The sequence below is a fragment of the Dicentrarchus labrax genome, unplaced genomic scaffold (genome assembly GCF_905237075.1).
Source record: "Dicentrarchus labrax unplaced genomic scaffold, dlabrax2021, whole genome shotgun sequence".
Classification (NCBI taxonomy): domain Eukaryota; kingdom Metazoa; phylum Chordata; class Actinopteri; family Moronidae; genus Dicentrarchus; species Dicentrarchus labrax.
Genome location: NW_026136707.1, coordinates 11,761,295 through 11,772,295, shown reverse-complemented (window position 1 = coordinate 11,772,295; position 11,001 = coordinate 11,761,295). Strand labels below are relative to the sequence as shown.

Genomic DNA, 11,001 nt, shown 5'->3' with positions numbered 1-11,001 from the left:
ATGATTTGAGATTTTATTCATGATTTTATAATTACATTTCTGTTACATTTGAATTTTGTGCCATGTTTTTAATGTTATGTTATCGTCCATTGCTATTGCTGCCTATCTTGACCAGGGCACTTTTAAAATAAGAGTTAAAGATTAGGCCTCAATATAGGCTACATTAATATACAATGAAAACACCAGTTCACAACTATACCATTGCTCGTTTAAAACGGACTCATATTGAGATTAATTTATGTGGGGAGGTTAGGTTAAGTGAACAAACAAATTAGCCAAACGATTACTCCTCAGCCCGTGATCATTCACTGCAAATGTCACTGTCGAAGTCAGCCATCAAAGGAACATTTTTCAAATGGTGAAATAACTTTCTTCTGTCACATGTCGGATCGTACATGTTCCTTATTGCCAGGCGTCTGTTGGCAGTAGACTCACTTCAGATAAAGTTTGGAGCTTCAGTCGTGTATCCGTTGAAATGATTACAGTAAAACTCCTACCCATCTTGTACACACAGCCCCTCCCCAAAAATCCAGCGACATCCCACAGTCTGCGCGCACGACTTTGCTCTCCAGCTCATCATTTCTTCTGGTCGACAGACTGGACGCACCATCTCACGCTCCGGGAATGGGATCTTTACTGGGTTCAAAGAAAAACTTCGAGTTCTTTCGAGTTTACGCTCTCCAGAAGCTACTTTTCAAACTGCAGGGATAGTTGTTACTGCAGGTGCAGGGTGACAGCAACGACGAGTCACTGGCCAATGACTGCCAAGACGCACCAGAAGTTGTCAGGGAGTTTCAGACGCTAGAAATCAATTAAACGCCATGAAGTGGGCTCTCTGAATCTGGTTCTAGGAGATTCTTGTCATTTCAGACCACAGTTACCTTAACCGAGGCGTGCGCATATCTGTGCGTAAAGTTGGAGCTGTTGCGCACGGTTCAAGTTTAGTTCTAGCGGGGCAGCTAATGCGAGCACATATAAAATACAACAGATTTGTTAACTGTTAAATCTGTGAGAAGTGTTAATATCTTGACAGCCATGGCAAAATGGTTCAGGGATTTTCCCATCAATCTGAAAAACGGAAACGAAAGGGTCCGTTCGGCCTCTGAATCTGGTCCACAAACTCGACCCAAACCTTCGTTTTCGCGTGACAGTCTGAAAGGAAATCCACGCAAAGATGGAGGAGTGGGGGGTCTATTGGCAGGGAGAAACAGGAAAAATTCGGCTTCAGAACTGGGTCGTAACAACGGTGGTTCTGGTGGAACAGTCTGGGATAGTCTCACAACTGGAAAAGGTCGCAAGAACTTCAAGGTCGAGACTGGGACACCAGATGAGAACCGCCAGGTCAGGACCTCTAGTTTGGCACAAGCGTACATCAGCAGGATGATCAAAGTGGACAAACAAGACAAGACCCCCAAACTCAACGGCATAAGTGAACAGAAGCAACCCGATAACGAAAAGGGAAGGTCTGACATTAAAGCAACGGTGAGTAACTTCAAGATATTGTTCCATCTTAGCCAATGCAAATCCAATGTTCCACTTTGTGATCTTCATATTTCATCTGCTATTTATTATTATTATCCAACAAAACCAGACAGAAGCTGTTATAGCAGCATGCAGATTCAAAATCAATATTATGTATGGTGCAAAAAACAAATTTCATTGTGGGCTTGAGGTCAGTGCTTTCCTTTGTGACTACACTCCCTACCTCAGTTCATAACCCTGTATTCAGTTTCCATCGCTCCCAAAAGAACACAATGCAGTTTCACTACATTGTGTCACATCAAACAGGCAAGCACAATGCGTTGACCTCTTTGCTCAAGTATTTCTGCATGTCCCTGGATTACTTGTCACTCAGTCATGGATACCACACACACACACACACACACACACACACACCGTGTCAGATCCCTTCCCTCCCTCGGCTGGTCTGTTGTCTCCAGGTAAATGTAACATCTGAATAGGTATAGCAGCCCCGCATTGTGCTTTCTGATGGGTTGTTTCCTTCTTACAGCTGATTATCCTGGAGGACTATGCAGATCCTTTTGATGCAGAGAAAACCAAGGAGCAGAGGGAGGCTGAGCGAGCAGGAGTGAATGATGGGTACATGGAGCCCTATGATGCCCAGGTCATCATCACAGGTCAGTCATTCTTTGATTCAGTGCATGTGTCTTTGGCTTTTAATGGAAAACCAAGATAATCATTGTGCCGTAACAGTTGATTCTTGCCTCTAAAAAGCTATTGAGATCACCAAAAATATAATTGAATGAGGATGAATCACTGAATTTGGTATATAGACAAGAAAAACAAATACATGGCTTCCCAAACTTCCCATTGTCATTGCTTTTTTGAGATTCGACAGGTCTCCTTGGAAACATACCATAACTGCATTTGTTTACCTCGTAACACTTTTTGTATATCATCTTTGATAAGATAAGTAAATTATACGAAGGCCAAGGAACTCTTTCACATCTTAGCTATGTCTCTGAATACACACTATGCCATTCTTGCTAAAGAGCCGTTTTAAAGGGACGTAGAGCCAAACTAGATCCTCAGTCTCTCTGCTGACTTCCCACCCCGCTGGCGGTTGCCATAGGAACAGTGTTGTGCAGGGACAATGGGTGCAGCTTCCTCTTCCAACTTCCTGTCTCCTGCCTCTGTTTCCTTTGCCCCATTCTCTTGATAGGAAGTTGGCCGCAGTAACACCCCCCCCCACACACACACACATAGACACATACATACTTTATGGTCCCTTACGTGTGAAGAGAATCGAAAGACCCCCTCACCCCTTCCCAAAACCTGCAGGTCCCCCCCTTGGTCTCACCCAATCACTTCCCAGCAGCCAGGAAGTGGCCTGGTCAGGCAGCCAATCAGTGGCTGTGTTGACCTTTTCTTCCTGTAGCTCCATTGTTTGGTCACACAATAGTGCAGACACACAGGCTACCTGTCAGACAGTAAAGAAACACAACAAGTGAAATTACCCCCAAAAATTAACGACATGTCATAACAAACACAATTTAGAGAGCAAATCACAGTGAGCCCAGAAACTCTGTTTAACACTAGTGAAGATGACATGCATTACTGAAAGAAACCTAGAAATCTTAAATAAGAGTGCCTAGACCCTTCATGTAGGTAGACTTTATTTACAGGACTGTTGCATTAGACTGTATTAGTTTTAGCTTGGTGTATATTCAACAGTGATACAACATCATGCTGATTCTTCTTTGTCTATTATGTGTGAAAACACACACACATACAGTAAAGTGCTGAATCCCAAAAACTGTAACATGATGTCTGTCTCCCAAAGGACTTGCAACACTGTCATCTGCTTCTTTTAAAACTTTATTTATGACGTTTTGAGGCCAAGTCTGCTCTTTGTCAGAAACAAAACACTTAAATAAAGTCAATAAAGTGCTATAAGGCCTTTAGGAAATACATTGTTTTGTCTATTATGACCTAGCTAAAGCCCCCCATCTAAGTGCTGTTAACTAATCAATGACCATTCTGTAGAGGTTCGTAGACGAGGCTCCAAAGACCTTCTGAAAGTGTGTGTTCTGCTGGACCGAGGCCAGAGAGAGAGGAAGGAAGAAGAGGGAAAGCCCACCCCTCCAAATATCTACGACACGCCATATGAGGGCGGGCTGGAAGGCGACCGTGAGGGCGTGTGGATACCTGTCACACGGCCAGAGTCTGATGTCCGTCCCGCTGGAGAGTACGAACTGCCCTGGGAGTGGAGAAAGGAGGACATTGTCAGAGCACTGTCAGGTAGAGAAAGAGAGAGAGGGATGATGGGAAGGGTGGGGGTTTAGGGTGTGGAGGAAGGATGCCATGAGTTTTATTTGTACAGTAATGACACAACAATTTTGTGTTTGCTTTAGAGAGGAAACAAAACAATTCTGCTGAATCAATTTCCAGAGACGTGTTTACTTTGGTAGCTCTGGCATGCTTTGATAGAGTTTTATTATGAAAGGTTGATATTGTCTGTCCTGCTTCCTTCAGCTCAGTTCGAGGCAGTGGATTGTTCTCCCAGTAAAGAGAACGGTTCAACCTCTGGCCGCCAGCAGCAGCAGCAGCAGCAACAACAACAACAACAACAACAACAACAACAACAACAACAACACACCCTGAGGCAGAAGAACTGGAATCATAAAACACTTGTACCGTCTTCTCCATCCTCCTCTTCTTCTCCCTCCTTTCCCTCCTCTCCTATTCTCAAACTCTCCCCTCTCACACCACCATCTCCCTCTTTCCCCACTCTCAAACTCTCACCAATCTCACCCTCTTCTAATCCTAACAAACTATCCCCTCCATCTCCTACGTCCCCGAATACCCCACTGGATGGGGAGGCAGCCAACGTGGACCCCAGCCTGTCCCTGGAGAAGCAGAGGTAAGAAGGGAGATGAAATAGATCCAGAGGAGGGTGGTAGGGAGGAGGGAAAAGTTTGATACATTATAGTAAGGGGAAAATAAGAAAGCACACTGAATTATAGCTCCCAGACTTTATTGGACTGAAACAGACAATATTTCAACCCCATTAGTGTCATAATCAGGCAAAAGTAAAGTATCCACAGAATTTATTACATCATACTGAAAATCATGTCAAAAATTGTCAAAAATAAAATAGTTGGAAAAACAGGTCAGTAGTAATCACATATAAGTATAAAGAAAATATTTGAATATATTAAAAAATATGACATTGTACAAGATTCAATACACCCTACCGACTAGAAAATAATATGTATAAGGATTGGCATTGTCCAAAGACATGCAAGTCAGGTGAATCTAAAGCATTATTTTTTCTGTTTATATATTAGTCTTTTGTGATCTACCTCTACACACTGCATGCTCAGCCTAGAACAGGATTAGAGGATTGGAGGGAATTAAATAAATGAGATGAGGGTTGAGAGATTGGTTGCCTTTATCTCATGTCTGTGTATTATTAGTGCTTATCAAATTTAACACCAGTTTTCTCATAAAGTTTGAAGAGTGAATGTCACTTCCTGGCCCCTTCTGCTCTCTGTATTGCTCTGCTTGCTTATGACAGTAAAAAATTAAAAAGAAAATGATTTGGCTTTTGTGAGAAAATCTTGAAGAACAGCGCCCTCCTCAGTTTGGCTCAAAATCAGTTTCCCTGAGTAAAAGTTGTAAAGCTATCAAGCAGATTTCCTTCAACATCTGATCTGGTGACTCACAATGTCAAATGCACTGCAGAGGCTGCCAGTCTTCTTTGCCAAAAACTCACATATATTTTATGCTTGGCACTTTAGACATTTTTAAGATAAATTTGGCATTTATCACTGAGAACATAAGCCAGCGGCAGGCCTTGAAGACACTCTTGTGATAAGGTGCTGAACATAAACGCTGGAGGGAAGTGTACCCTTGAGGTGAGGCTTGACTAGATAGGACAGACTGATTTTAGCATGGCTTTACAGGTGGATCATTAGGGGAACATGGTCAGAGCATGTTAGCCTTTGTGGCTGAATGTGTTTTGCCTCCGAGCATCAAGGCCACATACAGCCTGTTTATATATGGCTCTAACCTGTGGCTACTGTCAGCACCACCTTGTGTCCTAACGGGCCTTCCCTCGACACTTCGCACAGCCACATACATTATGTTTGTCCATTTTATTTATCTCTTCGCCCTCCCAAGTTCACCTCTGACATTGTTAACTCATTCAGTCCACAATATACGTATATCTGTCTGATTTATTTCGACAGTAAATCTATGTTGGTGTCGATGCGTTTCCTTCCTCCCGTCAGTCTCTTTCTGTTTTTCCTCTCTCTCACCATCATTGCCTATCATTAACTTGACATCTGACTTGTCTCCATATGTCACAGCGCTATATGTCAGTGATCTGCTGTCTCTCTTTGCATCTCCCCTCCCCCTCCCCCTTCCCCTCCCTCTCTCACCTCCCCAAGCTGGTACCATGGCAGTGTGAGTCGGCAGCAGGCTGAGGCTCAGCTGCAGCGCTGCAGGGAAGCCAGCTTCCTGGTGAGAGACAGCGAATCAGGGACCAGCAAGTACTCCATCGCTCTGAAGTGAGTGCGCCGATGTGTGTTTGTGTATTCCCTTTGAGTGTGTGTGTGTTTGTTGAATACGGTACATGCACGCTATATAATGCAACATGTATATATTTATTTATAGAGCTATTTTTATCTACTTTTGTTTTGCTGCATCACAATCTCAGTCGTTTTTTGGAGTTACAGCATGACTATGGGAGACGTGCTTGAACATAAAATATGCTTTTCCCTTTAACATTACTTTTAACAAAACTTTCATATTCCCACATGTCAATAGCGATTGAGCCTATGTTTGGCTATTTTTAAGGACCTACCAAGGAGCTGGCATCGTGGTGGCAGCCTTTAAGTTGTTAATGCATGATAAAGTGTGTAATTTGTAGAGTAGACACTACTGATAAGCGTGCCAGAAACAGGTTCTCTAGGATAAAGGCTGAAATTCTGTGGTGCAAGCTTGTGTGTGTGTGTGCGTGTGTGTGTGTATGCGCCTGAGTGCACATTTGTTGTATGCTGCTCATTCATTTGAGAGTTCACATCATTAACCCCATTTATACCATCCACTGAACTCGGAATATGCACAGCCTCATTCGGGGAGATATACATCTGCATAATGTTTCCAATCTTCAGCATCTTATAACTCTTAGCTGTAAATGTTGCTGTGTGTGTCTTTTACATGCAAATCTGACAACACGCCTTTTGTTTTGTGTGTCTTTCGCTCTGTCTTGTTCCATTAGGACCAGCCAGAGTTGTGTGCACATCATTGTGGCCCAGACTAAGAGCGTTAAGGGCTTGGGCTTCACCCTGGATCAGAGTAGCTGTGTCTTCTCCAGTATCCCTGAGCTGGTGCATCACTACTGCACACACAGACTGCCTTTCACTGGAGCAGAGCACATGACCCTGCAGCATTCTGTGCCCAGGCCACACTGAACATGCATAAAAAAGACAAACAAACACACTGGGACATAAATACACATGCGCAGAGGCATGTATTACACATTTATGCACAAATGCACACAGACACATACATTAACTTGTTAATACATGAGTGTACGCACATACTCAAAGGCATGCTGCTTTGGATTTGTCACTGTGCACAACCTTAATAAGTTTATGTTTGTATCTCTTCCAATGCGCAACCTAGTGGTCAAAGTCATACATTACAATAACCATTTATCACATTGTTATAGTACTCATTGTTTCCAAACTAAAAATCCACAAAACAGACAACCTACTGAATGTACCATCACTTCTTCTACAGCCTGGGTTATTTGCCCCATAGTCTTGTCCATTGATCCTACACAAACCATACTCAGTACCATGCAAACCAAATGGATTTCTGTAATACCTGAAGCAATGCACATGAAGCACTGCACTTACTATAACCAATCTGATATTTAAAGAAAGTGGAGAGGTTTATAATCTCCTCATGGGATGCCCGCACACAGAGGTGCTGACATCCTCTATTAGCACCGTGCCATCTAGTTAGGTGTGGTCTGTGGGATCAATACACTTGATTGGAGTATATTCATTCATCCATCTAACATGTCAATCAGCCTATTGATCCATCCTGAAAATCAGGCTCATCTGCGTCTCCTCTGTCAAGAGAAAAAGCTATATTGATTAGATGATTAGAATTAGTGTAGTGGGAGGGGTCTTTTAACAATACAGTGCCCTGTCAGCAAAATTGTTTGAGTGTTTGTAAGTGTGGAAAATAAATATGTGAGTATCATGTCCATTCACGTGCCTTCACTGTAATCTAAAGGTTATGTTACTTTATTGTGAATGAACTGACCTTTACCCAAAAATGTACCTGTGCCTAAATAATGTTTGATGATTAAGTGATTGTTGTATATTGTCAGTTTTTTTTTTTGCATCAACCACACAGTGATGTGGGCTGTATATTATTGTTGTAAGACGTTTATTCAATAAATAAAATAAAATTCATATTAACTGTAGACAAACTAGTTTACTTAAATGTGCAAACAGTAAAAAAAAAAAGTCAAAGCAGTTCAAGTAAAAAGGCAGTGAAACAGAGATGAGACACTAACCAGAGTGAATCTGTGTGCTTTTCTCTTGTAGCTGTAAAATCATTGACCCGAGTGTGAAATCAATTACAGTTACACACACAGGCAGCCTCATGCATACACACACCCTCACCTATTTGGGGCCCACATGCAGACAAACATGCACACACATCAGCACACATACATAAATAGTGTACAGCATTTACTCACACAACCCAAAAGGTATTTAAATCCTCGCCAACACACAAATGAAGCGTCTCACAAAATGCAGAGGGGCTTTATCCTCACAATGATGCATGGCAGCGTGTGTTTGCAGAAAGATATCTTACCAGTAAACACCAGTGTATTGGTTTGCATGACTTGTGAGAGTATGTATGTGTGTGTGTGTGTGTGTGTGTGTGCACGCGCAAGCCCATGTGTGCACCCATGTGTGCATTTATGTGTGTGTGCATGTAGTCCTGTTATGTGTGTGTGTGTGTGTGTGTGTGTGTGTGTGTGTGTGTGTGTGTGTGTGTGTGAGAGAGAGATAGAGAGAGCGGGAGTCAGAATTTTCCTGTTCAGGGATTACCAGGTTGCCATGGTGATTAGTTAGAGTGAGGTAGGGCCATTTCTACAGGGGAATGAAGAGAGGGAGGAGAGAGGGAGACAAAGAGGGAGGAGAGACAGGCAGCAATATAAAAAGAGCTATGAATAACCGTGGCCATAGTGCCATAGTAGCAATGTAGCTCCACCACAGAAGAGCCTGCATGGTTTGTGAATGGAGAGCAGCAACATGTAATGTCAGAGCAGTGCCAGAAATTAGTGAGTAAAAAGTGATTCACTCCTCCTTACTGTCAGCTTACGAAGCAGAAACTGTAGCGCTTAACTGACGGTGTGTCACCTCCTCAATAAGTCAGCAGAGTGCAGCACGGTCAACTCCAGAACGAGTCTTGCTCAAAGACTCTTCAGCGAGGCAGATGCTTCTTGAACCCAGGCCTTTCCGGTTGAAGAGCCATCCCTAATCTTGGCCATCGTGCTACCCAGCGTGTCACAAATGGGCAATGTTACACAACAACAGACACCACTAACTATCACCCCTCCCTCCATCCGTGTGATCTGTTTTGGTAAGTCCTCTATGTTCTCTTAATTAAATCACAAAGTAGGTCAAAACAAACAAGAGGCCCGGGGTGCTGGACACATGATTCTTGCAGTAGTTGTCAGTCTGTTTTTGGGAATGTTGCAATCAGTAACCGTCAAATCTACAATCTTCAATGCTTGTTTGAGTTTTCTTGCTCTTTCATATATCATCGCTGTTTCTTTATGGGCTGAGGAAATGATTCTACTTCTTAAGCTAAATAAACAGTTAAAAAACCCACTGGAGTATCTGAAAACTGCATCGTCACATAACTGAAAATGGCCGTTTTTCATAGCTCAAGGCATTTTGGAGAAACGTGGTTTTCACAGGACAGTGATGATATGCATAATTTCTATCAGCTGCACTCTGGATATGAGTTTATAAAGTATCGGTAGTGGAAGAAGGTCGCCATCTTGGACCACCATGTTTCTATAGTCGCCCAGAACGGACAAATCAAACACTGGCTCTTGATAGAACAGTTTGTACTTTTCGTAGCTTCTCCTTCATGCTTGGAAGGGGAGAGTGAAACGAGGGAGTTGCAATCTGCAACTGCTAGATGCCATTTAACCCTACACACTGGACATTTAAGCACTTCTTATGCAGGCAAATGAATTGTGTTATATATCATATTAAATGAGTATTATTAACATGGAAGCAACATTTTGATATTGCATCTAGTTGAGGCAAAACTAAGTACTTTTCATACCATTGGATTGTTCAATCTATAACATTACATCATATCTTATAAGATAATACAAAGATGATAATTTTGTTTTGTATGAAAAATCCTAATCTTGAAAGTATCTTTAATTCTCTAAACAATATTACAAGACAGAAATATGCAACATTTGCCTCCAAAACGTAGTAAAGAAGTTTAAAGTAACAATACAAATCCCTCAAAATTGTATTTAAGTACCGTATTTGTTGGAATGCACATTCCACCACTATAAGTAATCAATTATTTGTCTTACACTATCAATCAGACGGTGATTCATAGACCAGATTTGGATATTGTTAATTAAAGTGTTGCCTATGATATGACAGAACCACAGGAAGTAATTGCAGCTACCAAAAGACAGAATGACAGGAAGGGACAGAGGAAAGAAGAGTGAGGGAGAAAGGGAAGGAGAGAGAGAGAGAGAGAGAGAGAGAGAGAGAGAGAGAGAGAGAGAGAGCGTGAGGGGGTGTGAGGGGAAGACAAGCACTTGTGGGGGTCCCAGCTTTTAAATAATTCAGAGAGAGACTCACAGCACTCAGTGCAGAGGAGGAGCACTGTCAGGTCAGCTCATTCACTGCAGAGGAGAGGTAGAAAGGACTGTACAGCGAGGAGGAGAGAGGAGGAGTGCATAAAGATAGCATGAGAGAGGAAGACATTACAGTGGAAGAATTTGCCTGTGTGTGCATGCATACGTACATTTGTGTGTTTATGCATTGTGTGCATTTATGCATGAGTGTGTTCTGTGTGCCAGCTGCGCATGTGTATTCTTTTTGTGTGTGTCGGCGATGAAAATAGACAAAATGAAGGAGAAACAGGTCGCTTCCTCCTGGAGCTTTCTGGTTTCTCTTAGTCACCACGGCAACCACCTCCTCCCTCCATCCCGCACTCCTGTTTACTTAGTTTACTCTTCCCCCATCCATCCCTCCCCGCCTCCCACGCTCTTTTGACTCCCTCTCCTCCCTCCCTTTTTGCATTTTGAGTCCTGTACCCCTCTTTATTTTTGCTGCATTCCCTCCGCCCCTCATCATCCAAATCAGTTGTTACATTTCTCTTGTCATCAGGCACTCGACTCGCAGTAAGCATGTTGCAGAACGAGTGGAAACCCTCTATATATTCAGCCCAATTTAATTC

General features: G+C 42.6%; 1 protein-coding gene across 1 annotated transcript; it reads left to right on the top strand.

Annotated features, from left to right (window-relative positions):
- The first annotated feature begins 433 nt into the window (after positions 1-433).
- she (Src homology 2 domain containing E) lies at positions 434-7,964 on the top strand. The gene is made up of 6 exons (XM_051405947.1): positions 434-1,482; positions 2,012-2,138; positions 3,508-3,762; positions 3,997-4,384; positions 5,916-6,035; positions 6,749-7,964. The coding sequence occupies exons 1-6, from the start codon at positions 1,036-1,038 to the stop codon at positions 6,939-6,941; spliced, it is 1,530 nt and encodes a 509-aa protein (XP_051261907.1). The 5' UTR covers positions 434-1,035; the 3' UTR covers positions 6,942-7,964.
- The last annotated feature ends 3,037 nt before the right edge of the window (positions 7,965-11,001 follow it).